The sequence below is a fragment of the Syngnathus floridae genome, chromosome 6, assembly GCF_059516105.1.
Source record: "Syngnathus floridae isolate MCC-2025c chromosome 6, RoL_Sflo_1.0, whole genome shotgun sequence".
Taxonomy (NCBI): Eukaryota; Metazoa; Chordata; class Actinopteri; order Syngnathiformes; family Syngnathidae; genus Syngnathus; species Syngnathus floridae.
This window is the reverse complement of record NC_142418.1, coordinates 13538139-13564194: the sequence shown is the minus strand read 5'-3', so window position 1 is coordinate 13564194 and position 26056 is coordinate 13538139. Positions and strand designations below refer to the sequence as shown.

Genomic DNA, 26056 nt, shown 5'->3' with positions numbered 1-26056 from the left:
TCTGCAGGATTGTAGCCTTTTGGGGGCTTTGTTGGCTTTGGTTTAGATCGAATCTCCTGGTCATATGTGCCATCAAATCTTCAACATTTCTATTTTTGTCCTTAGAATTGTCTGCATCGAATTTATAATCTTGATTTTTTTTTTTTTAAGTAACAGCGGTGGGGACTTCAATTCATATATTTATTAAAATGTGCGAAAATAGAAGAAAATGTTTAGTGAAGAAGTGATTTCAAGTTATTGTTTCTTTTCATCTTCTGATTGGTTAGTAATGTCTGACCTTTAAACTAGGGACATGGTTGGTTGAACAAAGCGCCTCTTTGTGGAGCACAGATCTCTAAGAGAACCAAATTCAGTATTTCAACTTATATTGATACCAAGAGTCTCATATCATCTGGAGAAAGTGTATCAATACTGTGTATCATAAAAACACAATACTGCCCTCCAGCTCTTACTGGATATTTGATTTTCTCGATCCTTGTTAAACTACGAGTAAATATTATCTGAACTCACTGACAGTTTTTCTTAACAAATTCTACCTTTAAACATCAAATAGAACCAGTTGACTTCAAGTTTGTTCATCTTAAAACAATTTTCCCATTAGAAATAATATTAAGGTCATTATTTTGTTCCAGACACTTTTTGAATTGTGCCGGTACTAATTGTTAACATTTCAGTACAAAGGGATGTTAGCCACCCTTGATGACACTTGATGATTTTTTAGATATTGCTGGAATTAATAAATTGTCTGTGTGTCTATAGGAATCATTTAAACACTTCTTAAGCTGTGTGGTTGCTTCGTCAGTCTGCGGCGTTGTGAAATTCATCTTTTTATTTGACAAGCTTGTTTGGTCATGTTCATATTAGTCAGTCCACTATGCTTTCAGCTAAGTTATATTTTGAACCAAATAAATGGTAAAATATGAAATAAAATGTTGACGTCACTCTTGACTTTTGATATTGCACAAAATTTGGCCTTTGACGTATGTATTCCAAGAAGTTTTTGGTTGTACTGCAAAATGTGTAACTTTTGGGGGCCTTCACCTTCATGGTTTCACTTGTCTGATCACGATACGTAATTGTTGAACTCATAGCCATATTGAATGAGAGTCATTGACTTGTAGTATGGAAAACAAACGTATATTGTAATATTTACATATTCCCAAACAACTATTGGCTAGTTTGATGAACCTGTGGATATATGCATGGAAGCACAGGAAGATATGTTTCCACACACTATGAAAGCCGCAATAACTGACAATCTAACGCTCTTGTCAGGCTTGTTTATAAATTGATATCTGTGTTGGCTCACTGAGCTCAAATTTTAGCCCAATTTCACAATAAGGGTCAATGGAGCTGGTCAGCTTGATAAGACTCCTGTGTGGTGAGGATCAGCCAATAACACAAAAACAGGCTGGGCATTGATGGACTGCTGTGATAAGGAGGGTCAGAGTGGCCAAATAGACCGTCCACTGGAATATAAGCGCCTGGACGGACATTGGACTCAAGACAGTGATGTGAGCAGGTTAGGCTGACTATAGGAGTCATTTTGGGTTGGCTCTTGAAATAGAACAGATATCTGATGTTTATGTTACTCAACTTCAGGCCAGTTTTTTTTTTTTTTGGGTCGTCTTTAGAGCGTACTAAAAAATACACTGCCAGCACAAATCTAAGTTCATGGTGTCATATGCAGCAGGGTGACAGAATAAAAAGTAGAACTGCTTATTGTACTGACCACGACTGGTACATTGGGTGAGAGGGCACATGAAGGAGACAGCTTTACATTTTCAGGCGCTTGATTTTCATAATCCATACAGTTGTCAGTATGCAGTTTTTATTGTCAATTAAAGAGAAAGTGTTATCTTTCAGAGTATTTAACCACTGCTGCACGTAATTAGCTGAGCTTTTCATACATTATAACATCATTTTCCTTCTCAAACCATGCTTATGGACCTCCTCATAAATCTGCCCCCTCCCATCCCTGCACCAACACTCCCCCCCCTCCCCCTACCAACTGTGGGAAAGACATTTTATCAGCGTCTGTCCGTTGTTCTCTGGTGGGGATAGATACAGAGAAGATAGATGAGTGTTTTGACATGGAGAGTGTTAGACAAACACTCTTATCAGGCCCAACACTTTAGACCGACCCCCTGAAACAGTCTCCTGAACCATGGATGAAAAAAGGCAGAATAAGAAGAGGAAGGTGAGGCTGAATTTAGATGTTTTTTCATCAGAGAAATATGAAATGACCATAATGAGAGAGATTTTCCACTGAAGGGACCCTCCGACTCAGCCGGTCACAAATCTTCAGATCTGCTGGAACTTCTCGAAAGTACAGACCACTCCCACAGCCCACTATCTGTCTGGGATGCACTGTGCTCCGACCGCAGCTGTCACTGCCATCCTTCTAGTTATCACATAGAGGAAATACACAAAAAGAAGCTGCTGAACTGAGCCAGAAGTCAAGCTGCTCAGCTCATATCAAACGCCCCCTGCTGATGAGCCACAGACTGTTTGGTCAGTGTGCTGCTGGTGTTACAGCTCCAAGGGTTCAAGTCAAGTTCAAGTCGAATGCTTTATTTGGTTTTCAAAACCCCTCACGTGCTCCCGAGTTAATGTAATGTGTTCAGTAATCCAGCAACTCACAGATATTATGTCCAAAGTATTCATTTCATAATAAATGTGATCATTAAAACTCCCACAAGCACCTCAACATAATAAAAATTTTCTACATGGAAGTAAACCACAATGCTAATGGTATTAATGCTTATTTAAATGCGTATACTTATAATGTCACTGATGCTAATGTAATGCTGATGTTCTTCCCATGACAGATGAGCTGGAGCTCAGTAAAGAAGGCAGTGGAAGAAAGGTTGTCGCTCGCAGGGAGCTCCATACAGACACAATTTGGGGACCCTACCCTGGAAGCCTCCAGTCAGACGGCAGTGCAGATGATGGTGCATCAAAGGTAATGACTCGAACCATGAAGGTCCAAATATATTATGTTATTAATGTGAAATTCAAATATGATACAGTACAAACGGAAAGGCTGCAGTGAATTTGGTTATTCTAATTGTTTAACTCTTAAAGAGGAAGGTAAGTCAAAAACGTTCCTCACGTGACCAAACCCAGAAAACGTGTGAGCTGTTGTTACCAGATTACTCGGGTGGTCAGATCGGCTCAGGGGCCTGTTATCTGTTTTCCGTATGCACGTCATTCACATTGAAATACAGAGAGTAATGATAGAATAATACTGTAACATTAAAAACTTGTAATACTAATAATAAGTACTAATATTATCAGTAATATTGTGCCTCAATAAATTAAGAATCAGGAAGTGTTCCTGTTTTCTTTAGTGGTGTTTGCTCATTCAATTCACATGGAGGTTTGAACACGAATGTACATTGGTAATACAGAGATTATCAACTAATTGTACTTTAATAATGAGATCTTAATTTTTTATCAAAAAGATGTACTCCGCTAAGAAAGCAAACATTTTTTTATATGTTCTTCTTTTAATTATCACTTTTCAATCAAATTACACATTGTTATATTAATAGTGGGAACATATTGGTAATATAGATTTAAATTTTTTCCATGTCTGTAAAGCAATTTGATTCTGTAGATAATTTTATTCGTGGTGAACTGTCTGGGTTTGTTTAGTTCTTTATTTACTCAGTCACTCAGTCACTCAGTCACTCACTCACTCACTCACTCACTCACTCACTCACTCACTCACTCACTCACTCACTCACTCACTCACTCACAGTAATAGTTTTCTTTGCAAAATTTGTTTTCTCTGACAAACTACAATTCCATATCTGCAAAACAGACCAACGTCCGTCACTGTACTGTCTTCTACCCAATCATATAGCGTGATGTCATCAACAGGCGCAGGCCTCTGAAGCCGATCTGACCACCTGAGTAGATCTGGTACATACACTGTGATTGCTTTTTATCTGAGCCCAAAGGCACTGTGATTTCATTTACCGCTGCTTTTAGGCGATGTCACTGTCAGAGCGCAACAGAGCGCAGGTTGGCAAAATAACAGCTGGTAGGTCTGGTCATTTCAAAATCCGGGGAGTCCTCGTGTTAACAGTTTTGGTTGTATTGGGTGTGTGCTCTGCTCCGATAATCTCACCACAGAGCTTCATACACAACAATTCTATCAATGTCCTCACAGACACAAGTGTCACATGAAATCTCTCAAAATTGAGGAATAGAAGTTCCTGAATACACACTGAGGTCACCCAGGTCGGCTTTCTTTTTTTGATTGTTGTACCACGCTTTTTGGTCCCTATTATCAGGAGAAATCCCAAATTAACACACCTCAGGCAGAAGGATAATCTTATAGGGACGGTTTTATAAGACATAAAACAGCTGGACGTTTGATGTCTTTGGTCGGGAAGGGGCAACGTCGGGAAGACAACAATAACCCGATTGTCTCTCTGTGTATGCCTGACCAAACGCATGAAATTGAACTTGGCAATGGAGATTATTTCATATCCAGTTGCTTTCCACTTTGGTTTGGGTTCTGGAGCCTTGCTTGATATTTTCCTTTAAATCGTAGGTTGGATTTAGGTGTTTTTTTGAGACTGCCTAGGGATATTTATCAGTCTACTTTGCAGAACATTTAACCCGTTTGTGAAACAATAATGACATTTTTGTATGCATCGTATGGCTGGGTGATTTTTTAATTTTTTCAATATAGCCATGCTTTTCCTCTCAGCCTGTTCTTCACACTCTACATTAGATCATTCTGTCATTGGGACAGAATTTGTATGTTGTGGTTTTCGGAAACACACACTCGGTTGAGACTTCCTCCAAGGTGAAGTACAGGAGAAGTGGTTTTAATTTGAGAGGTGGATGGTCACGGGTCAGATGTGCGTGCGTGCATGCATGTGTGTGTGTGTGTGTGGGACCGGATGGAGCCCTATCTGTTATTTTGCATCATGTGCAAGTCCATCTAATCATACTAAGCTCATGCCGGATGAGGCTTCCTGGTACGGAGTGAAAACTGTTAAACATGCACACAGAGTATCATGTTAAATACCAACTGGTCAGTCAGGCAGTGCCTAGTTCACTTTTTGACTGAGGCTCTCTCTAGTTAAAGCCGGTCATTTACCTCTCCTCCCTTCCTTCCCCAGACATCCGCCTGTCTTTTATCTCCGTTTGGCGCCATCCTCCTGGACAGCAAACCCCAATGATTGATTTCTATTTGATAGTCTCTCATTTCTAAGATTTTATTTATCAGGAAGCATACAGATAGTGTGTGTGTGTGTGTGTTTGTGCATTTGATCACCCATCACCTTTTGTTCGTCTCCCTTCCGACTGTCCTATTTGTCCTGGAGTCTGTCCTTGAAGGCTTGTATTTGTATGATAAGTATTAAAAACTCAGCCTTTAATACTCATGCTCTTCCTTCTACCTCATTTTATGCTTTCCTTCTATCTTCACCTTCTCCCATCCGTCCTAGTGGACTGAAGGAGTGAGGAGTTGGCCTTCAGTATCTGTTGGCGATAGCCGTCGCAATCTCACATTCCTCCTGTTTCTCCGCTTCTCTCTGTATCCTCCCCCTCATCTGACTATCACTCCATCCCTACCTGGGTCAGCAGAGGTCAGGGCTATGCTAAAACCTGAGAATTTTGTTTAATGCAGTTGTTCTAAAGTTGTTTGTAATGTATTCCAAAACACTGGTCTACCACTGAGTCATCCACATTTTTCCCCACTTTCAACTTGGTCATCTTTTCTCATCAGAAAACACATTTATTAAGTATTTAAACTATAATACAAGTGTAAAATAAATCAATAAATGACTTTTAATAGTACTGGTTGAAAGAAATAAAACACTTCGATTTAACTAATGACAGAGGAGCAGTGTTGCCATGGTTCTCTGGAAAAAAAGTATCTTGTTTACTGAGTTCATGCTTTAAAACCAAATTAGTTTATTGATTATTTTAAATGTAACCAAGTTAGATTACAAGTTACTTCGATAGTTACGTTCAGAAGATACCAACGACCCTGCTTAACATAAAAAATGAAACTTCATTAATCCATTTTGCCATTTATTTGGAAGTTTATTTTAACGGTGACATTCATGTACAATCATTTTAATAAAATAAATTAAAAACACAATAAAGACAACATTTTTGACATACATGTATATCTTATTTTTTTTCTTGATCTCACTTAACATAAATGGGCTGCTTCGCTCAACATATTTTTTTGGAAAACAAAATCTAAAGTAAATGTAATTGACAAATTTGTTAATCAATGTAATGGCAAAACTAGAAATTCGGAATGTTTACATCTATAAAAATTCGCAACTGGCTGGCTACCAGTTCAGGACGTAGTATGTCTTTGCATGTCTATTCCTCAGCCAAAACTCCAGACCTTGCACCCCCCCATTTCTAGGAATAATTAGCACACCCCAGCCCATGATGCCCCTTCTGGCACTTCTCTTCCCCTCTCAACTTATCCGTCAACAAATTTGCTTCGTATTTGGCCCAGCAAGATAACCTATCAGTTCGGTAGGAGGTCTACTTAGCAACACTACCCGGACGGGAAAAATTTTGCGTGAGCAGTAGTATGTTTAAGTTCAAGTGAAGATGCTCCACGCAGATACATATGACGTATTTTTTACCTTCATCAATATATGGATTTGTTGCTGTTTGTGAGTGTTGGTGTGAGCAGCCGCTATATGTGCTCGTTATCATGCGGGTAGCAGTGAGCTAAGAAACAGATCTCCTTCATTAGATTAGCAACGTGTTAACTGGCCTGTGTCATATGGAAATCCTCCCATTTGCATCTCTTGAGAAAAAGGCGTAAAACCATTTATCTATTTAAACATATTCTAGCTGATATGGCCGGTGGAGTTGCGAACAGGGCTATGATAATGTTTACTGATGGACTGATCACATGGCTGCTGATTCCTCCCGTTTCTGGTTGAGTGAACAACCAGGTCCTCCTTGGCAAGACTCCCATGGCAACCCCACAGTGAGCCACTCATCTGATTGGATCATATATAACAAATCTGATTTTAAATGGTCTCTTTTTTTGGATTGGATCCAGCTTTAATTAACTGATAGTAGAGATGCATGTCATTGGACCAAAGTTTCAGCTTTGTTTTGAATTGAGATGGATAGAAGTGATGATGCGGCAATGCAATCATCTGCGCAGAAATTCATCCGTTCATTCTTGAGTTGACAGACGTTCAAAGCAAAGTCTCGAAACGCCCGTGTACAACATCATTCCTATTGTTCTCTCTCCGTCAGCACTTCCCAAAGGCTCACGCATCACACCAATCCTGTCTTTCTTGGAAAGGCAGCCTCAAGGCACGATCCTAGAAGGAGCAGAGTAGTGGAGTTCAAAACGTTATCACGCGCAAACGTCTTTTCATCATGTTTTAGAAACAAGCGTTCGCACTAATCCCCCAATAATCTCTCCAGGAGAACTTGGGCGATAAGGCGCGCCACCCACGGCTTTTCAAACACTTTTGGGGTAGTCTCTTCCCACTCTCTCTATCTCTGCTTCTCTCTACCTCCACTACTTTCCTCATCCCTCCACTTCTTCATCATCACTTCCTGTGCTGGAAGGACACGTGAAGGTGATCACCTCCTTATCCTCCCAAGAGCGGTCTTCTTTCTTTCTCTTTTTTTTTTTTTTTCATCTGAGCCAATTTGTTTATGTACTGATTTCCATCTTTGCCTTTATCTAGACTCATCAGCAGTTTTTCCTCTCTAGCCGTCTGTCTCCTCCGCCCATCAAATTAGAATGTTAATTAAAATTATGCTCCTTCATAAGATGACAAATCGATGTTTATGGTGAGACACCTTCTGCGATGCCCCCCAGAAGAGATGCAGCAGTTAGATTCTTTGAAGGAACAGAACAGCGAGAAACGGGCATCCAAAGTAGTAATCAAATATTATTTCCAAGTTTTGCCCTTGCTACTTTCGCTTAGTTGTTTTAATATTTTTAGCTAATGAAAACCAAATTGGTCTGTTCACCTTTTGGCTAGTGGCTCAAAGAAACTCAGAGAGCATGAAAACATTGCAGTCAAGGATCCCATCCAGTGTTCTTCCCAAGGAGAACCCCCCCTCAATGATTGCCTTTTGATTTTAAATTGAAACGATCGGTACCAAGTTACAAAAGTAATCTTGGGCCGGGACAACCTGTAAAACCACAGCTTGACTTTGGCTGTCTGTTTGAAGAGAGGAAAACTGAGATGGCGATTTTTGGAAAGAGGTGAAAGAAAACATCTGGAGAAAATAAAACCACTCCTACCGACTGAAGTTAGCCAGACACACCAAGGAGAACCTAAAGAAAAAAAAATGGCTGTTAATTGGAACAAACTATGCAAGCAGACGTATCACGTGAAAGAAGGAATGTTGAGATGTCTGAGGATAGTATAAAAGAGGAAGATTCCGGTATCTGCATCCCGCTGTCATCTGCATCGGCTCCTGCCTGGTGGAGGAGGAAAGCAAGGTCTAGCGTTAAGCCTGCCTCCTCCATTTTCTATCTCGCTCTCATCTTTGGCTGTTCAGGAGCTCGCTCTCCAAGAGGGCCTCATTTTCCAATCTCTTGTCAAACTATCACAAGTTTATATTTTTGCATGTCATTTGCTTGCAGCTTGTCTATGAAAGGAAATTCTTCTTCCATTTCGACTGCAAAACAGAATCGAAGCAAAAGAACTTAAGTGTGTATTTTGCGTGTGTTTTGTGCCAGAGTGTGTATTTGGATGGGAGAAGTGGGAGTAGGTTTCAGATTTTTATCTGCCTTCCTTTTCTTCTTTGTATTTTTGGAGGATTCACACAGTGACCTCTTTGTTTGGGACAGTGAGTACAACCCTGTAACCCCCTGGATAGGGAAGGAGACTATTTCCTGTAGCAAGAGGTGGAAGAGAAAAAAGAAGAGCGAGCGCTATGATGGAGATGAAGGGGACGAATGGGAGTTTGAGAGAGGAAGAGAATGGGAGAAGGCTTCATAGGAGAGACAGTGAAAGGGGAGATGGGAGGAAGTGGAAAAATCAGAGGATGGAGTGATTGGTTTTGTGAAGGAGTGAGTGAATGAATGAACAATGGTTGAAATGGATGGGATAGGATTCCCAGCTAAAGAAACACCAAAATGCTTCAAAATGGGAAATACATTCAGGAAAATGCTTCCAACTTCAAATTTGAATATTAATTAGTTAACACTGTACCTTCACCTTTGAGAAATGTTTTTTTTTTTTTTAATGCTGTTGAAATATGGCTGACTCTGGGAAATGCATCACGTTGCAAACAAATACGCAAACTGCAAGTGGAAATTGAAAAAAGAACTGCGACAACGACAGAAGTAAAAATAACCTTTGCCAAGTGCATAGACGTGCCGACAAAGCAAGAGTCTTGATGCTTGGCCAAATTGTTTTGTCTCTGGTGCAGAGCATGTAGCATGCCTCTGGGTACAGGGAATTAGAAGTCATTCTAGATACAAAGATTCGTTTTGACGATTGGAATTTTTTTGGTGGATATTTCATGTCGTGCTTGTCATAACAGCTGTCAAACATATCCAAGCCGTCTCTAGTCACATGTACTCACTAACTGAACCATACTCATCAACATAAAACATTCACGTAAATGTTGGTCCATCACTCCTTTCTGGGTTTTATGGAAAGCAAGTTGCATATGCACTTATCTGCCACTTTTTTTCCAATTTTGGATTCAGACAACTGCATCAGTAACACTTGTTAAAAGATGATGATACAATCTTTTCATATTGAGACTTCCAGAGGAGCTGGAGAGTAACACTGCAATCCCAAATAGCAGGCGCTAAATTACAGTACCTACGTGTTGGCTTTAGCAGGTTGGCTGTTTTGGCAACAGGTATGAAAATGATCTCGACTACTATTGTTGTCATCATGAAATATCTACTTGAGAACCACAAGCACAAACCAAAATTTAAAATCATGGAACTGGAAGTCTTAGAAGAAAAGGCAAACCATTGCGTTACAGAAAATAAATCAATGCATCACATATTTTAAATGCCTCTCATTTGTACAATATTCGAGGCGAGTACACGAGGAACATGCCAATATGAAACGAAGAAGTCTCTTTGGTTTTGTTCAAGGAAAGTTCTCATCCCCGCTTTCGTCATCTTCCAGTTTGGTACAGATTGAGCGAGAAAAGGATAGAGAGCAAGGAGGCATTCTGATAGTGAACAAGAGAATGGAGGAAGAAAATGAAGAAATGAAATCAGCCTGGCATCATTTGCATTCAAGTTTTATCAGCAAAGGAGGAGGGTGTTTTGGGGCCTGATAAGGAGAGAGTGTCGTAGGCTGTGCTAGAGGTGGAGGGGGTTGGTGGAGACGTGCGAGCTTGAGTGTGCTTACAAATGCGGTGCATGAATTGACTTTAGTAAGTGAAGGTGGCTTAGAGTTCAGTTCAGTGTGTGTTTGTGCCGGAATACATGTTTGAATGTTGGAGGAGCCAAGACGTGCTGTCGGACGTTGTGGAGATGTATGCGTGTGTGCTGGGGCTGTGGGAGCGGGGGGTTAATATCAGACCAAATAATTAGATTCGCTATCGTCTCAGCAGCAGCAGTGCGAGGATCAGGCAGATTAAAGCCAGGCTCAAGGCTAGTTAATATTCATGAGGGGACCAGGGTCCGGGCTTAGACTGTGGCTCAAAGACTCTCCTCCGGCTGATGGGGCTTAAGGCAACGCTCTCCACCAAGCTGTAGCGGAAAGGCCTGACTGATAGATGGAGAGCTGCGTTGACAGTTAAAATGGCAGCCAAGGAAATGTCTTGACGTTGAATAAATCTTCATCTCTACGGATTTATAGATGATTGTCTAATTGACTAATAACTGAAATGCTGGCTATATGATATTAATCAAATATTTTTGCCGTTTATATCCTCCAGTATCAAGTCTTGGTTCAACCCTCTTGTGTTTCAGTTCTCATGATATATTATTATAAGCCGTTATTAGCCCGGCAATGGGGAAATTCAGCACGTACTGTTTAGGAGGAACAGCCGATCTCGTAGCGACTGCTGTTGAGGTTCATGTTGGATGTTGTCACATCTGACATGTTATTCAAAAATGTGCCGTTATTGTTATATTCTCTTGAGAGACCGCAAGACCCCAAGATGAAGACATTGTGACGGCTCAGCGGTGCATCCAGATAATTTCTTAAAGGCAAAACACAGAAAAAAAAGACAGAATTTATTATTTTAAATTCCCGTTTTTGTTGATGAGAAACAGATTGACATGTAATATATATGTATATGCAAGTTTCAAATTTTCTGTTTGACAATTTCCAGGATGGACCAGCAATTCTTAAAGTTCAGTCTATAAGACCACAATGCTTCTCAAGTATGAGATACGATCATAGAAAAATGCACACTCAGTACATTTCAAGGTACAATAACTCAGCATGTCATTTTGGGTGGTTTCTGCTTCTGTCCCTATTACTTAGAAGAAGAAAAAAAGAGTATGTTGGGTGGGGGCATCAATTTTGGGGATCCTTGATCCTTTCTTGTCTATTATTTACCCTTATGGCATACACTTTGGACTCTCGTTGGTGCCAGCTTATGATTTCAGTACTTGGTACAGATTCAGTACTTTTGACTTTTTTTTTTACTTTCATTCAGTGTTTGGATTAACTGTGTCTCATGTAATTTGATATACTCATCCTAATAATTCAATTATACAACTGCGGGAGTTCCGTGATCAACATGCTCATTTGTTTGCTTTGCAGAGTAATCCATAGACGATTCAAAAGTTTGTAACCATTTTGTAACGTTGTTACCAGTTTGTAATTATATTAATACTATTATTCATAGTAAGTGTAACATTGAGATATGTATTCACCACTTGGGGATTTTAATTTCTAGATTTAAGTTCATTATAGGCCCATTGTGATGATTTTTTTTTCATTTTTTATTTTATGAGCGTACGGATGTGTGGTGTTTGTGTTTTCCACTGGTGTGCTACTGAGCTCTCCCAATTGCCCTATCATGGTAAATTCCAAACTCATGGCCATGATGAATTAGTCTGAAACAAATTAGAAGTACTTACGACTCAGACGGCTCCAGCATTGGGTTACAAATTAAAACAAAAGCAGTCGTATCGTCCCATCAGCTTCAATTCCCCGTGAAATACAATACGCTCGGCCTCGATCTCTACTGGAGAACAGAATGAGAAGCTTATTTCTCTCTTCCCACTCTTCTTTCCATCCCAAACAATCCCACGCATAATTTCCATCTTTGTCACGTGTTTTGGTTCTCCATCATGTTTTTTTTCCCTCTTTTTTTATTTGCACCAAATTTGTAGTTTAAAAAGTCTTGCCTGTACCAATTTTTTGATTTCCAAACGTCTGATCATTGTTTACACCGGAACAGTCCATCGGCTCGCTCCGTAGTCTGTGACCTGCTCACCGAACCGCCTCTGTACCGGTTCATGGACCCTGTGGAGTTTTTTATGTTTTGAGTGTCCTTCTGGGTGTTGGAGGGGGCTTTGTGGCGGACCTCAGGACCAGGCCTCTCACCCAGCAGGCCTGGAGTTAGGCGTGTGACCTTTGTTACATCATATTGTCTTTGTAGGTTTGATGGCTTGTGTCTTGTTTGAGTTGTTGGCAATCAGTCGTGGAATGAAAACGTGTTCTTAACTTCTGCCACACCGTAACATTGAATCACTGCTGCCTCCAACTGGCTATTAAACATAACTGCATGTGTGCTATTTATTTATTTTTTATTTTAGTTAATGAATGACTACACTGGGCGACTGCACGGATGAACAAAAGTGCACTATTGTTCTCTTAAGAGCATAATTGCTGAATCAGCATCAGTTCCACCGTTTCCATAAGGATGAGTGAAAGTGATGATGATTCTAAGAATTGAAGTTAAGGAGATTTGTGTGTTCAGCTCTTATATTTTGCTGTGCCTCTGTATTTTTTTTATGTAGAATTCCAATTGGACCTTGGTGTGTGATGATCCAGATTGTTGGATAACAAGTCTTGCGTTGACCACGAACCCATCAGAGGCCAACTGTACTATCTACAGCCAAGGTGAGATTGGCAACAGAGATATTGCTGTGCCCAACTCGTCTCCCAATTTGACTTTTAGCCTGAAGATCTCCACCGCATGTCATATATTAATGAAATGATAATATGAAGTTTATCAAATTTAGATGCAGTTTATCATAATTAAAATTACTTTAAATTGGTAAAGTGTCCCAGTTATTTACTCATGTCCTGACCCTATGTGGTTTTAGGTGAAGAGTTATTCTGCAAGGTGACCAGAGACATTTTTGTAGAAGAAAGACTCCTGGCCACTCCGCTGCTTCCTCCAAAACCTTCCTCCCCTGTCGCCAGGGCTTCCCCTCTTCCCAACATTATAACCCCGAAAACATTGGTGGCAAAAGAGGAGCCACTGTATCCTGCTGCTCTTCACACAGACATCCAGCTCCTCCCGCAGCAAGCAGGCATGGCTGCAATCTTGGCTACTGCTGTTGTCAATAGTAAGTTTTTTTTAATACCATTAAAATAAGTAGATATTGCAATCACCTTCCCAGTAATTTAATAACATTCTAATGTTTCACATTCTGCAACAAGGATTTTTTTTTAAGTACCTGTAGTAATGCTGACTTTAGCCACATGATGGCAATGCGGCTCTTTAGCAGCAACTAGCAACTTTTAAAACTTTGTAAAAATCAACTTCGATTACACACCTGGCAAAACTATGGAAATAATGAAGCTTTTCAAAATGTGCTCACTTCAGTTTGCGTGTTGAATCAACTCAGTGTTGTGTTATCTGTGTGATCAGAGGACATTTTCCCGTGCAAGGACTGTGGGATTTGGTACAGAAGTGAAAGGAACCTGCAAGCCCACCTCATGTACTACTGTGCCAGCCGACAGAAACAGCCAGCCGCGGCCTCATCTCCTGGACCACAAGACAAACCGAAGGAGTCCTATCCCAATGAACGCATCTGCCCCTTTCCTCAGTGTAACAAGAGTTGCCCAAGCGCAAGTTCACTGGAGATTCACATGCGTACACATAGCGGTGAGAACATTGCTACACAGACTTTTAACCAACAGTTTTGTTTCCCTGACTCATTTCATTTTCCTGTTCTTCCCACAGGGGAGCGTCCATTTGTCTGTCTCATCTGTCTGTCTGCCTTCACCACTAAAGCAAACTGTGAGCGCCATTTGAAGGTCCACACCGACACATTGAACGGCGTGTGCCACGGCTGTGGCTTTATCTCCACGACTAGGGACATTCTCTACAGCCACTTGGTTACGAGTCACATGGTTTGCCAGCCCGGATCTCGTAGTGAGGTCTACTCTCCAGGACCGGGCCTTCCAAAGTTGCCCATGTCCACAGGTAAGTCACAATGTAAATATGTCTTAGGACTCATTCTGAAGAAATTTCAACTCTTGTCAGAATCAAGCCTTGTTTTATTTTCTGTGTGAAAATTATAGCAAGCATACGTTGTATCTGCAGAGGAGCAATATCGATTTTAACATCTTATAGCGATTCCCAGTTCAGCCCAAAACTATTCTACGCACGTATCGACAGCCAATCAAAGGGAATTTGATCACTTGTTACTTTCGACCACAAATAAAACACACCGTATATTTTCATATACAAGTCAGTATTTAGACCGCACCTCTACAAAATGCTTCGTTCACTGTTACAAAAAAAAGCCTTGACTGTTCATTTTAAGAAAGGAAGATGTGAGCCGGAGAGAAACTTTAATGGCTCAGGCAACTTGGATAATTATCAAGCCCTTACTTGGCAGTAAGTCTGCCAAAATACCACTAATTCTCTCCGCCATCTTCTCCCCAATTGGAGCCAGATGCCTGACGTCATGGCACCGGCGCTCTTGAATAGAACGTTTTCAAATTCTCGACACCTCGCCGCCGCTTACCACATATGCAATGAATGAGTTTGACGACGCCACGCTGCGCCCTGCTCAATCTGCTGTGAAAAGGGCTTTACAAGGAAGCCTTTCTCCTACGTATCGAAACAACAAAGCCTCAGTTATCCGCTTTATTTTGAATACTCAATAAATAATAATAAAAGAGTGAATATTTGTTTGCAGTTGGCAGAGGCATTCAGTCTTGACAAGACATCAACTGCAGGAAGTGCAAACAAAAGTTCAGAACAATCAGCAATAGATTGAAGGATAATTTTCCCCATCATCAATTTTCCATCTGTTTTCAACACCTCTTATTCTTTATAATTCATAAAGTCAAGGCTCTTGTACGCTAACCTTTGCGTCTGACATTCACTTGCAAAAGTGTGGGTTGCAATCGAAAGCTATTTAATGTAAACGTGTCGGTTTTGTTTTACGTTTCTAAATAAAGTCACCAAATGAAATGAAAACAGTACAATGATTTGCAGTGTGAATAGTAGTGACGACCTCAACCTGTTTTATTTGCTCAGTTCTCAGCCCAGGAGACTCTGGAGTGGTTCTGAAGTGTCAAGTTTGCGGCCACAACGCTGATTCGCCTTCCCAGTTGCAGCAGCACGTACGAACCCACCTTGAAGTCAGAGTCCCCGCCGAAAGGAGTCCCACCCCTCGTCAAAGCACCCCGTCATCTGCCGATCAGCCGTCGACACCAGAGGGTGAGCCTCTAGGCTGTGTCCCAAATTCAGATTCCTCCAGCCCAGGTGCTCACGGAGGCTCCGCCACTCCACGTGGATGCAGTCCACCTGATGACCAAACCACCACCCTCCGAATCAAAGAAGAGCCTCATTCAGAATCGGAGGCAGAAGACCACCAGATGGACTTTAAAGAGGACGGTGAGGAGGCTGACAAGAAAGCAGAGAAGACAAAGGAGAGGCAAACGACCACCTCTATTTGTCAGGCATCAAAGAGTCCTGCCACCACAGCGGTAAAAGCAGAACCAACGAGTCCCACTCCTGGTTGTAGCCCAAGTCACATAGGTGGCGCTGGCTCCGTTTTCCCCGGTGGATCAATGTTTTTGCCTCAGTACATGTTTAACCCCGAAACAGCCATTTTGCCTCAGGCCTCCGAGATCCTGGCGAAAATGTCTGAGATGGTTCACAGCCGTCTGAAGCAGGGCCAGGCGATTCCTCAGACTAACGCAGCCACTTTCTTCCCCTCTGCACCAACTGTACCAACAGCTGCAGAAACACCACCTCTAAAAGGCACCACCTGCTTTGAGTGTGACATTACATTCAACAATATCAATAATTTCTATGCACACAAGAGGCTTTACTGCTCTAGTAGGCACCACGGAGAAGGTGCAACCTCAGCTTCAGGCCCTGGATCAGCAAGAGATACTTCCCCAGCCACTGTGCCGTCCAGCAAGGTACAAGATTCATCAGCATCTCCTCAAGATGGAGCAGTGAGCAGAGCAGCTTCCGCCTCTCCCTCTGAATCCGAACCGGCTGCAGATAGCGGAGCAACAGAAACCAAGAGAGTGTCGGTGAAGACCGAAACTCCTACAGGCCGGGAAGGAATATCATCCTCGTCGGAAGGCGAGGGAGTAGGCAGTAGAGGAGGACGAGCGAGTGAAGGTAGCCAGAGCCCCGCCAGCGGGTCTGCTGAAGATCTGGACGATGATCCCAACAGAACCTTTTGTGAGGCCTGCAATATTCGCTTCAGCCGTCACGAAAATTACACCGTTCACAAACGCTTCTACTGTGCATCGCGCCACGACCCGTCCAATCATCGAGCCGTCCACACGGCAAAGGGAACCACCACAGCAGCCTTTCATCCTCAGCCCATTCGTACACGCAAAAGGAAGAAGATGTATGAAATTCATATGGCGCGAACAGAAGCCTTAGCGGCCGCCGCCGCCGCTGCCACTGTTGCCGCTGCCACGGTTGCCGCTGCCGCGTCTGCGCCCTCTCCTTCCGTACTTGGCCTGGCAGTGAAGCAAGAGGTATCTCCTACTGCCGCAGGCTGCTCTAGCCCAGAAGGCGACGGTCCGATCGATCTGAGCAAGAGGCCCCGCCTCAAAGAAGTTCCTCATCCCGGTACCAGCAGTATTCTCCCTGCCTTGCCGCTCACCGATTACCATAAGTGCACCGCCTGCAGTATCAGCTTCAATAGCATTGAGAATTACTTGGCTCATAAGACCTACTATTGCCCTGCCACCACCCTCCAACAGCAAAGCTTACAGCTTCACAGGCTGAAAAGATCAGCTTCTACGTCTCCGAAAAGCAGGTCTCACCAGGATCGCCAAGATCTCCTTCAGCCCGTGGAAGCCAAAGTACTCCCCGCAGATTGGATGACACAGGCACAAGGCTCATCAACCAGTCCTCACACCTCAGCTTTAAGTGCCTCTGATGCCACAACTCCCCCTGATGCAACAAGCAGGCATGCGGCCACCCCAGGTGCAGGTGCCACAGGCGTTTGCATGGCTTCTTCTCAGATGGTCTGTCCATATTGTCCTAACAAGTCCATCACATGTGACCTAATGGAGCACTTCAAGACTGTCCATGGCTTGGTTGTTTCTATTCAATCGCCCCAAGAGGCTCAACCCCAGCCAGGCAGCAGAGTTAGTCCCAGCCCGAGCCTTAGTCCCAGAGACGGCGTCACAGCCACCAACTCAACGAGCCCGCCCAGCGCCCCCTCAAAATTGCTCCCTCGCATTCACAGAGATACTATTAATGGGCAGGGAAGGAGTGACGCCACTTCTCCGTGCTCCCCTCCGATAAACGGCAGCCCATCAGGTGAGGGGCGATCGTCGTCAGCGAGTTCACCTCAACCCGTTTCCCCCTCAAGGGCTCCCCCTCTGACTTTGTCACCTGTGCCTGACCACCGAAGAGAAACAGTGGGGCTATCCCTTCCCCCTGGTAAGACTTCACCAACCGTTGCCTCGCGTCACCTCCCTGCACCCAACCCCGGTCCCAAAATCCCAGTCGTGTCCCCGGTCCAGAACGGTAACTCCCGCTACTGTAGGCTGTGCAATATTAAGTTCAGCAGCCTCTCGACATTCATAGCTCACAAAAAATATTACTGTTCCTCCCACAGTGCTGAACATGTCAAGTGAGCTGAGCAATTGCCATCATCCTCTTTCTCCTTCCCTTCATTAATCCGACTGAGCAGATGCAAGTCCTCACTCAGCTCCAAGAAGGTCCCATGCACCCTTTGTGCTGTCAGTCCTTGCTAAAGTGGCACTCAGCTGGCATGACATTAATCCCAATGAAAGGCTGTTACTCATCGGCAGGGCCCGGTGTCCATTTTGCTCCTGAGCGCAATTTGCCAGTGATGTTACTCACTGATTATTCCTCTCTCGTGGGTCAACAACACTGTGAGCTGAGAGGGATCCTACCCGTATGACTACCTGCACACTAAAGTGTGCCTCGTCCCCTAGGTCACTTTCTTGTCCCAAATTAAACACCGACCACTTCTCAATATTTTGCATCGTGGGACGTTAAAAGGTTCTATGTGCGCAACCTCATTCTGTCTCGGTTGAACTGAGTTGTTGAGAAGCAGCAATTACGTCGACAGGCGATCGTAGAGTTTTGCAAATCTCCAGTCTTTTCACCTCGGTCCAGACCTAAACAGAGGAATAATCTCTTGTATAGAAAAGACTTGATCATGTAATTTTATTATCTGTGCATAGTCGATGATGTCTAAAAAAAATTCTATAATACATTTTGGTTTCAACACTGGCTCTTTTATGCTTACTAGAAGAAGCTAAGGCATTTTTGTTAAGAAAAAAAGAAAATAAATGTGGTATGTAATGTTACTAATTAGTGAAGGATATTTCAAATTTTTTTTCTTTCGTACAAGCCTTTTTTTATTTCTCTTCAAACGCAAGGGAGAGACAAATGTGAAATATTTATCTTCTAGTCCTCACTGATTTCATGTCAACAGAAAACTACCTACATATTGTGTATTTTTATTTGTTATTTGCTTTATCTTCATGCTGTTAGAAGGAACTGTGTGGCTCTCGGTGTGTTGAAGTGGTTTTGTGTAGATATCGGTCTTCTCCATGGGACTACACGGAATTTTCTTATTGTATAACCATTTTTCTTCTGCTTTTGTAGTCTACGCGATGGTGACATTAACATTAGATTGATTTAATATTTAATTGATTTAATCTACTGATGGATGAGCAGCACAACGTGATCCAATCGTCAATCAAGGCTTCGGAAAAATATTTTGGACACAGCTGCTTGTATACTGTGATAGCAATGAAGTCACCTTCCAAATTTAAGCGATACAACATCTTTAATTTCATTCTGGCTTTATCGACATACTTTCTTTTTTCTTTGTCCTATAAATGTAAGATGGAGTGTTTGACATCCCCTCATGCCATTCAATCAATATACATTCTAAAATTCTTTTCATTACGGTGATTGTTTCTCGTGGGCAAAGACACTGTCATGTTTCTTTACAGCACGGCCAGCACCTCATTGCACTAAAGGAAACACGTCATTTCAAAACTTGTTGGGTGAGAGTCCATGTGACACTTTGATTTGTCATTTGTCACACATGCAAATATAGAAGACCTCTTTTCATTTCATCAGATTCAAAAAAAATTGTATTGGAGGTGTCAGAGGTGTCTGAAAGCCAATTGTCCTACAACAAAAAGTCCCCGACATTTTTCTCATCACCAGTGTTAGCATTATCACGACCTCGTCAGACATTCCGATTTCAAGGAACAACATTTAATAATGTATGCGTCACGTGTCTGTGCAGCCCACTCTCATTTTTTACACTGAATAAATCCAAAGCTGCTAGATGTTCCATGATGTTCCATATAGCTCAGATGGTTGCCACTCAGTTAAATAAACACAATATTTCAAACAACCTTGTGGAAAACAGCTTCTGCTTAATCCTATGAAATCACAGCTGCATTTTAAAAGCCCAACCAAATTTGTAATTGATTATTGGACATCTTTTTCATTGATACATTATCTTCACTAAAATAGTTTACAGTTGTAGAGAGAGCGCAAAGTCAGAATCTTGTCAACTGCTGGAATTTTATTTTATTGTGTTGGTCTTTTCCCATTTTATTGCACTGTGTTGTTGTTTAAGATTTATTTTAGGGATTTTTCCTGTAACTGTATTTATTTTATACAGCACTTTTCCCTATCAAAAAAAGACTAATTCTTATCGAACTATGAAGGACCCTCCCACTTTATTTTTCCTCAGATGTAGAAAACCACAATGAATGTCAAAACCTCTATTTTTTATTTTCATATATTTCATTTCCTCTATAAGCTTGTCCAAACTATGCATGGGAAATAAAAAAAAAGTTCTGAGACACATTATGGGAATGTACTTTGTTGTGACGTCTGCTCCTTTATGCACTTTTCATTTTGCTACTGAGTGACACATCTTAAGGTTGGTGGATGACGCATTCAAACGTATGTATGATTAATCACAGGTGAATAACTTCCTTTTAAACTAAAGCGTCGTCTTGATGAAGACCTGTGAAGAGACCTTGAATGACTCATCAGACTAGCTTTTAAAATCATGGATGAAGAGCGTTTTAAGAGCATCAGCAGACCATTAAGGCAAAATGTTTGACGCCAGTGTATTATATGTCGGGCTTTTATTTTGAATTTTGCCTTTGCATACGTGTTACGTAAACGACGGCACGTAAATTGTCACCCGAGGCATAAAATATCCTCTGCCATTTTTTTTTAGGTGAATTACTGAAGAAGTCTTGGGAGTATTGTAAGGCGGAAGAGGGAAATAAAACAAGTGAGGGTACTGAGGAAGTTCCTGTATGTCGTAAAAAGTCCTGTTATATGAGATGCTTCAGTTGAGAAGTTCCAGGACCCACTTAAAGTACTGAATATGGACATGGGACAATTTGCATCTCCTGAGGGAAAATTGTACATGCAACACTTTGGGAATTACAATATAGTTATTGCACAGCCTTTTGGCATCAAATTCTCATCCATATCACAATAATTATCCTAATTTAATATAACATATTCCTGAGAACTGGAATTGCTTGACTAATGCTTTTTAGAAAAAATCCATTCACCTGGGCAGATTATCATGTCTGAATGCATAGAAATCGCTTGATATATTATGACACTTTTATCAACCATTTTGCATGTAAAGATTTATATACGATGAACAAATGGCAAATTCAAATTCAACAGAATTTGCATGTTTTCCCTATGCCTTCGAGCATTTCCTCCAGGTACTCAGGTTCCCTGCCACATTCCAAAGAAATGCATGGTAGGCCGATCGTGAGCACTCCAAAATTGTCCGTACGTGCGAGTGTGAATATATGTGCCCCGCAACTGGCTGGCGACCAGTTCCGGGTGTACACCTCCAACTGCTCTAAGACCTCTGGGATAGGCTCCAGTAACCAATTAAGCGATTGATAACGATGAAAACGTCAGGGAATTGTACATAATCATTTGTACCAAAGCATTTGCAACCAAGGCAGGATTTTGGGGACATTTGCTGATAAAACTGTGGCCTGTTAGCTCAGTTGGTTAGAGCGTGGTGCTAATAACGCCAAGGTCATGGGTTCGACCCCCATATGGGCCACTGTTGTGACTTATGTGTGCTGCTTGAGCTCTGCCAGAACTGAAATGCTGCAAAAGTCCCTTCGAGAACATATTCTTCTTTGTGGGTTGATATTTTCCATCACTGAGGTGTCATACATTGTATATGGTTTTATCTTCAGCAGACTCAAAGGAAATCCCTCGCCACTCCTCTCATTGAGTTTAAACCAAGGCAGAACTTTTGGGGACATTTGTTGACCAGAAACAAACCAACATGTGGCCTGTTAGCTCAGTTGGTTAGAGCGTGGTGCTAATAACGCCAAGGTCATGGGTTCGACCCCCATATGGGCCACTGTCTTTGTTTGTGTGCTGCTTGAGCTTTGCCAGAACTGAAATGCTGCAAAAGTCCTCACTTGAACATACTGTTCTTAGTGGGTTGATATTTTCCATCACTGATGTGTCATACATTATATATGGTTTTATCTTCGGCAGACCAAAGGAAATCCCTCGCCACTCCTCTCATTAAAAATGTTAGATATTTTAAACCAAGGCAGGACTTTTGGGGACATTTGTTGACCAGACCCAGATAGCTGATCACCACCATCTGTCCCGTGTTACCCGCTGATTAGGGCGTGTAAATAGACGGCGATCATCACCAGTCAATCTTTGCCGTTTTGTCTGCTTTGACACACACACGTCTTCCAACTGATTCCCGTTTGTCTGACACGCAAAGTCTCGCCCTGCCGCGATAGGTGAAGCGCGAAGTGGTGAGGGATCACTGTATTGTATTGTAAGCCAAGATTCGAAATGGAGCGAAAGGTCACAAGGATGAAAATTGCCACTTTCAAAACTCTAATGTTCACAAACAAATGAAAATCCCTCACTCATTCACTTTCACACCCAACAGCCTTCAACACAAATACACACACTTACTCACAGCATCCAACAGCAAGCTGCCATTGAGTTTGGACAATGACTATCGATGACAAAAGTGGTCAAGTGTGACAAGCCAATACCAGCTGTCCACTTGATCACTGAAGCATTACTGTCGAGTGGAGTCTAGTGTGTGTGTGCGTGTGTGTATGTGTGTGTACTCACAAAGCAGAGTGCTGCAAAATAGAACTCCCTGTCCTACAATCTAAATAAACTGTAACCGTGAGTGAAGCTTGAAGCTACTGAAGTGCATTTCGTTTTAAGCATTGTGTAGTTAGAAATAAATCCAATACAATAAATAATTGTGTGTAAACACACTTTATTATCAATAAATAGCATGTACCTGTAGCAAATCACTGCACATTGTCATGTGACTTTATCATTTGAAGACCAAGTAGGCTACCAGGGTGGGAGACAAACCTTTATTGAAATATCTTACTGATACCCAAGAAACAATAAGTGTTGTATTTTTGTAATATCATATTTTACTGGGAAAAATATAACTTTCACATTATTTACAACATTGTATTTCATTTGATAAATTACACAACCTAACCAATTGCCTATTCCATGCAATGCTGTTTTTTTTGCTTGTGCAAAAACTGTCACGTCTCGTCCCCAGCCGTTCCACTATGTGTTTGTTGTCATGGTTTCTGTCTGTGTGCTCGCCCCTCCCCTCCTGTGTGCCCATGATTAGTTTGATTATTCTCACCTTCCTCTTGTTACCTGTCGTGTATATAAGTCATGTCTGCCTGCCCCTCATGACCCTTAGGGTCATTGTGTGTGTTGTTGCCGTCTTGATGTCTTTTTGATTCCTGTTGTCTTTTTGATTCACGTCTTTTGTTTCGCGTCCCTGTCGGTTAGTCCTTTTGTTATTTCATTAAGTCATGTCAGTTTGCCGAGTCTGTTAGTTTGTGTTCTCCGATAAACCCTGGTCCAAGCTGCATTTGGTCGCCCTGCTCCATCCGATCCGCGACAAAAACATATTACCAACAGCAAAAAAGTAGGCTAATTTCAAGTAGTGTCACCACTACAGCTATTCAGAGTGACTTTTTTTTTTTTTTTTTTTTTTTTATTAGCCAGCAATGTGGTCAGAAGTCATTGAGTTACTAAGTTGGCAAAACCGAAGACAAGTTTCTTCTCTTGTTCGCTTGCAATGCTGATGCACATGCATTTGATAATATAACCAAAGCAAAGTTGATGTTTTAGTTTGACTTGCTAAAGACTGCAGAGACGGTGGACAGGCTGGTTGTAGTCCAAGAGCCTGACTTTGCCCAGATGTGTTGTAAATCTTCTCCATTCATCCATGAGGTGGGTGGGTTAGGAAAAAATATGAGCACCAAACAACCATTGGTGGTCATCTGAGAATCACACAAAAATATTTGTGCACTGAATGTATGCCTTTTCAGTCCCATGAACTTAGCATTCACACAATATATGTGAGAAATGTAAAAAAGGAGATGTGGTGGAAGGACTGGGACTAGGTTAGTATGAAAAAAATTATAGGTACTAAATTGTTGCAACTAATTTGTAGGCCTACTCTTAATGCATGAAAGCATGAATATGTCAGTTAAAACCATGTACAATTATGTTTTCATAATGAGTGGATTTTTAAGGAGGCTTAAATTCTGCAGCCCAAAATCATACAAAGTATAGGAAAATTAATTTAAATTCCTAAAAAGGTTGCTAATTACCTTTTAGTGTTGGGCCTTGGTTGCTACATCAAGAGGTAAAGCACAAAAGCACTCATCAAAACACTTCAAGCTGTGACGGAGGAAGCTCAGAAAAAAAGATTTTCATTTTCACTCTGAAGGCTAGTTTTTATACTTGAAAAGGGTCCATCATAGACACAAGCAAAGGACAATAAAACAGAAGAGCTGAAGGACAGGCAGAAATGTGCAGGCTGGAAATGTCATTGGAAAAGTTGACTGAAAGTAAGTATTGACCAAGCAACCACATTTTGAAATGTCGAGGAAAAATAAGAAAAAGCGACAGAGTGACACGCAGACAGGACTTAGACGGCCGGAGACGAGACGTGACACAGTATGGTAAATTACATCTTAATATTTTTACTTCTTCTGAAGTAAGACCAAGATTCCACAAAATGGAATTTAATTAATGCCGCCCTTCGGTATTGCTACATGAACAAGTACCGTTCAGTTAGTTAGTCAGTGACCTTGTTTGATTGCCATCCATAAAAGGAATGTTGCCTCACCCGTTCCGAACGCCCACGTCGACATACATCTTGTTGCCTTGGAGATTTTAGATGTACTGTACATATCCGATTTTTAAGGCAGTTATGCGTATTTCCCTGTTCTGCCTTCTGATGTATTTTTATCGGTGTTAACAAGCATTATGTAGCCGCCTTGGTGTCACAAATAGATGTTTTGACCCCCACCCACTGGCGGCCACGCATGCTTTGCAGTGTCACAGCAATCGTTTCTCTTCCAAATGTCAAACCCATCTGTTCCCACGTCCCATGTTGACGCATGCGGCTTGTACAAAAGGTGAAGGCATTTGCTGTTCTGTCAGCTGGAGCTTCGAGAACCAATAGTGGGCTCGCATTTCGTTATTTGTCTGGAGACTACAACATAAAGGAGAACAATCTAGATGAAATTCAGTTGCAACTAAATGATTTAGTGCATATTCATTTGAAATTAACTCAGGTTAACTTTTCGCTACCGGCATGATTGACACTTTTTTTCTAAATGTTTCTTTTGCATTAGAGTAAACATTATTGGGATAAATATTACATTTTTATCATTTAAGATTTTTGTTGTACTTTTGTGAAATTATTTGTACTGACCTGAAAAAATACATTTTGAAGAATATTTGCTTAACTCTGAAAATTCTTTAATTTTTTTGTAACACAAAATAATGACCTGTTCAGTTTCATACCCTTTGTCAATGTTGGCTAAAAGTTTCTGCTCAATTAATCTCCTCTAACCTAAACATAGTGCTGTCCAGCCGGAAGGCTTTCTTTTTCATGACGTCACGTTGAACTTCCAAAGTAATTTCCTGCTAAACCGTTCTTTAACACCAACCACAAAATGTAGCTGCGTGTGAAGATCACCCCAGAATGATATATGCTGCAATATGATTACAAAAAAACATATTGGGTCAGAATGTTACCTTGTCTATTTTGTGTAGGAGTAATGCATTTGGCAATATGTTATTTAGGCTCCGAAACGATAAACTTAATATATCCCCCTTATTCCTATGCCCCATGATCCTGATGAAATGTGGGAGGAACTTCTGATATAGCAAAACCAGGTTTTTATTTCTATGAGAACCCACTTTCGATGACAGTTACAGACTTTATGGGAATGCCAACTGTTGCAGCCTCTAAGAGAAAACATTTCAATCTCACTTCCTGCTAATCTTAGCGGGGGAGGAGGAAGAGATGAAAAAAAGCTGCCAGCTCCAAGTTACAGTCACGTCTTACGACATTCTGAACTCTGCTGTTTCAGATGTGATGAATCTGAAAAGCTCGAAGGCGTATGTAATAAAGTTGGTCGCATTTTTTTTTAAAGAACATGGACAGCAGTCTTATTTAGCTTCAAGCAGACATAACTGTTTGCAGCCAAACTATTTCCCACCGCCTGGTCACCGGGAGACTTAAATATAGACAAGCTTAACGTCACTCGATATCATAAAACTACAATCATTCTTCAAAGTTCATGTGAACAAA

The 26056-nt window shown here is 41.5% G+C and overlaps 1 protein-coding gene, 1 long non-coding RNA gene and 2 other non-coding genes across 5 annotated transcripts in view; 3 read left to right on the top strand and 1 right to left on the bottom strand.

The window, feature by feature from the left end:
• zfpm1 (zinc finger protein, FOG family member 1) overlaps positions 1-20242 on the top strand; it is a 70349-nt gene extending 50107 nt beyond the window's left edge. Inside the window, exons 4-10 of one of the 2 annotated variants that reach the window (XM_088379413.1) lie at positions 2832-2965; positions 12935-13037; positions 13244-13489; positions 13795-14031; positions 14110-14352; positions 15418-17889; positions 17981-20242. In XM_088379413.1, the coding sequence (XP_088235539.1) occupies positions 2832-2965; positions 12935-13037; positions 13244-13489; positions 13795-14031; positions 14110-14352; positions 15418-17889; positions 17981-18042 (3497 nt within the window). In that variant the 3' untranslated portion in view covers positions 18043-20242. Of the gene's footprint in view, positions 1-2831; positions 2966-12934; positions 13038-13243; positions 13490-13794; positions 14032-14109; positions 14353-15417 lie in introns of both variants that reach the window. The other variant, XM_088379412.1, reaches the window with a different exon arrangement.
• LOC148396669 (uncharacterized) lies at positions 6070-12344 on the bottom strand. Its single transcript, XR_015859084.1, has 3 exons — positions 12050-12344; positions 8279-8311; positions 6070-7337 (listed from the first exon to the last, which is right to left on the bottom strand). It is a non-coding gene; the product is annotated as an uncharacterized LOC148396669 (long non-coding RNA).
• Positions 20243-21401: 1159 nt separating the features above from the next.
• On the top strand, positions 21402-21475 carry trnai-aau (transfer RNA isoleucine (anticodon AAU)). The gene has a single exon. It is a non-coding gene; the product is annotated as a tRNA-Ile (tRNA).
• Positions 21476-21710: 235 nt separating this feature from the next.
• Positions 21711-21784, top strand: trnai-aau (transfer RNA isoleucine (anticodon AAU)). The gene has a single exon. It is a non-coding gene; the product is annotated as a tRNA-Ile (tRNA).
• The last annotated feature ends 4272 nt before the right edge of the window (positions 21785-26056 follow it).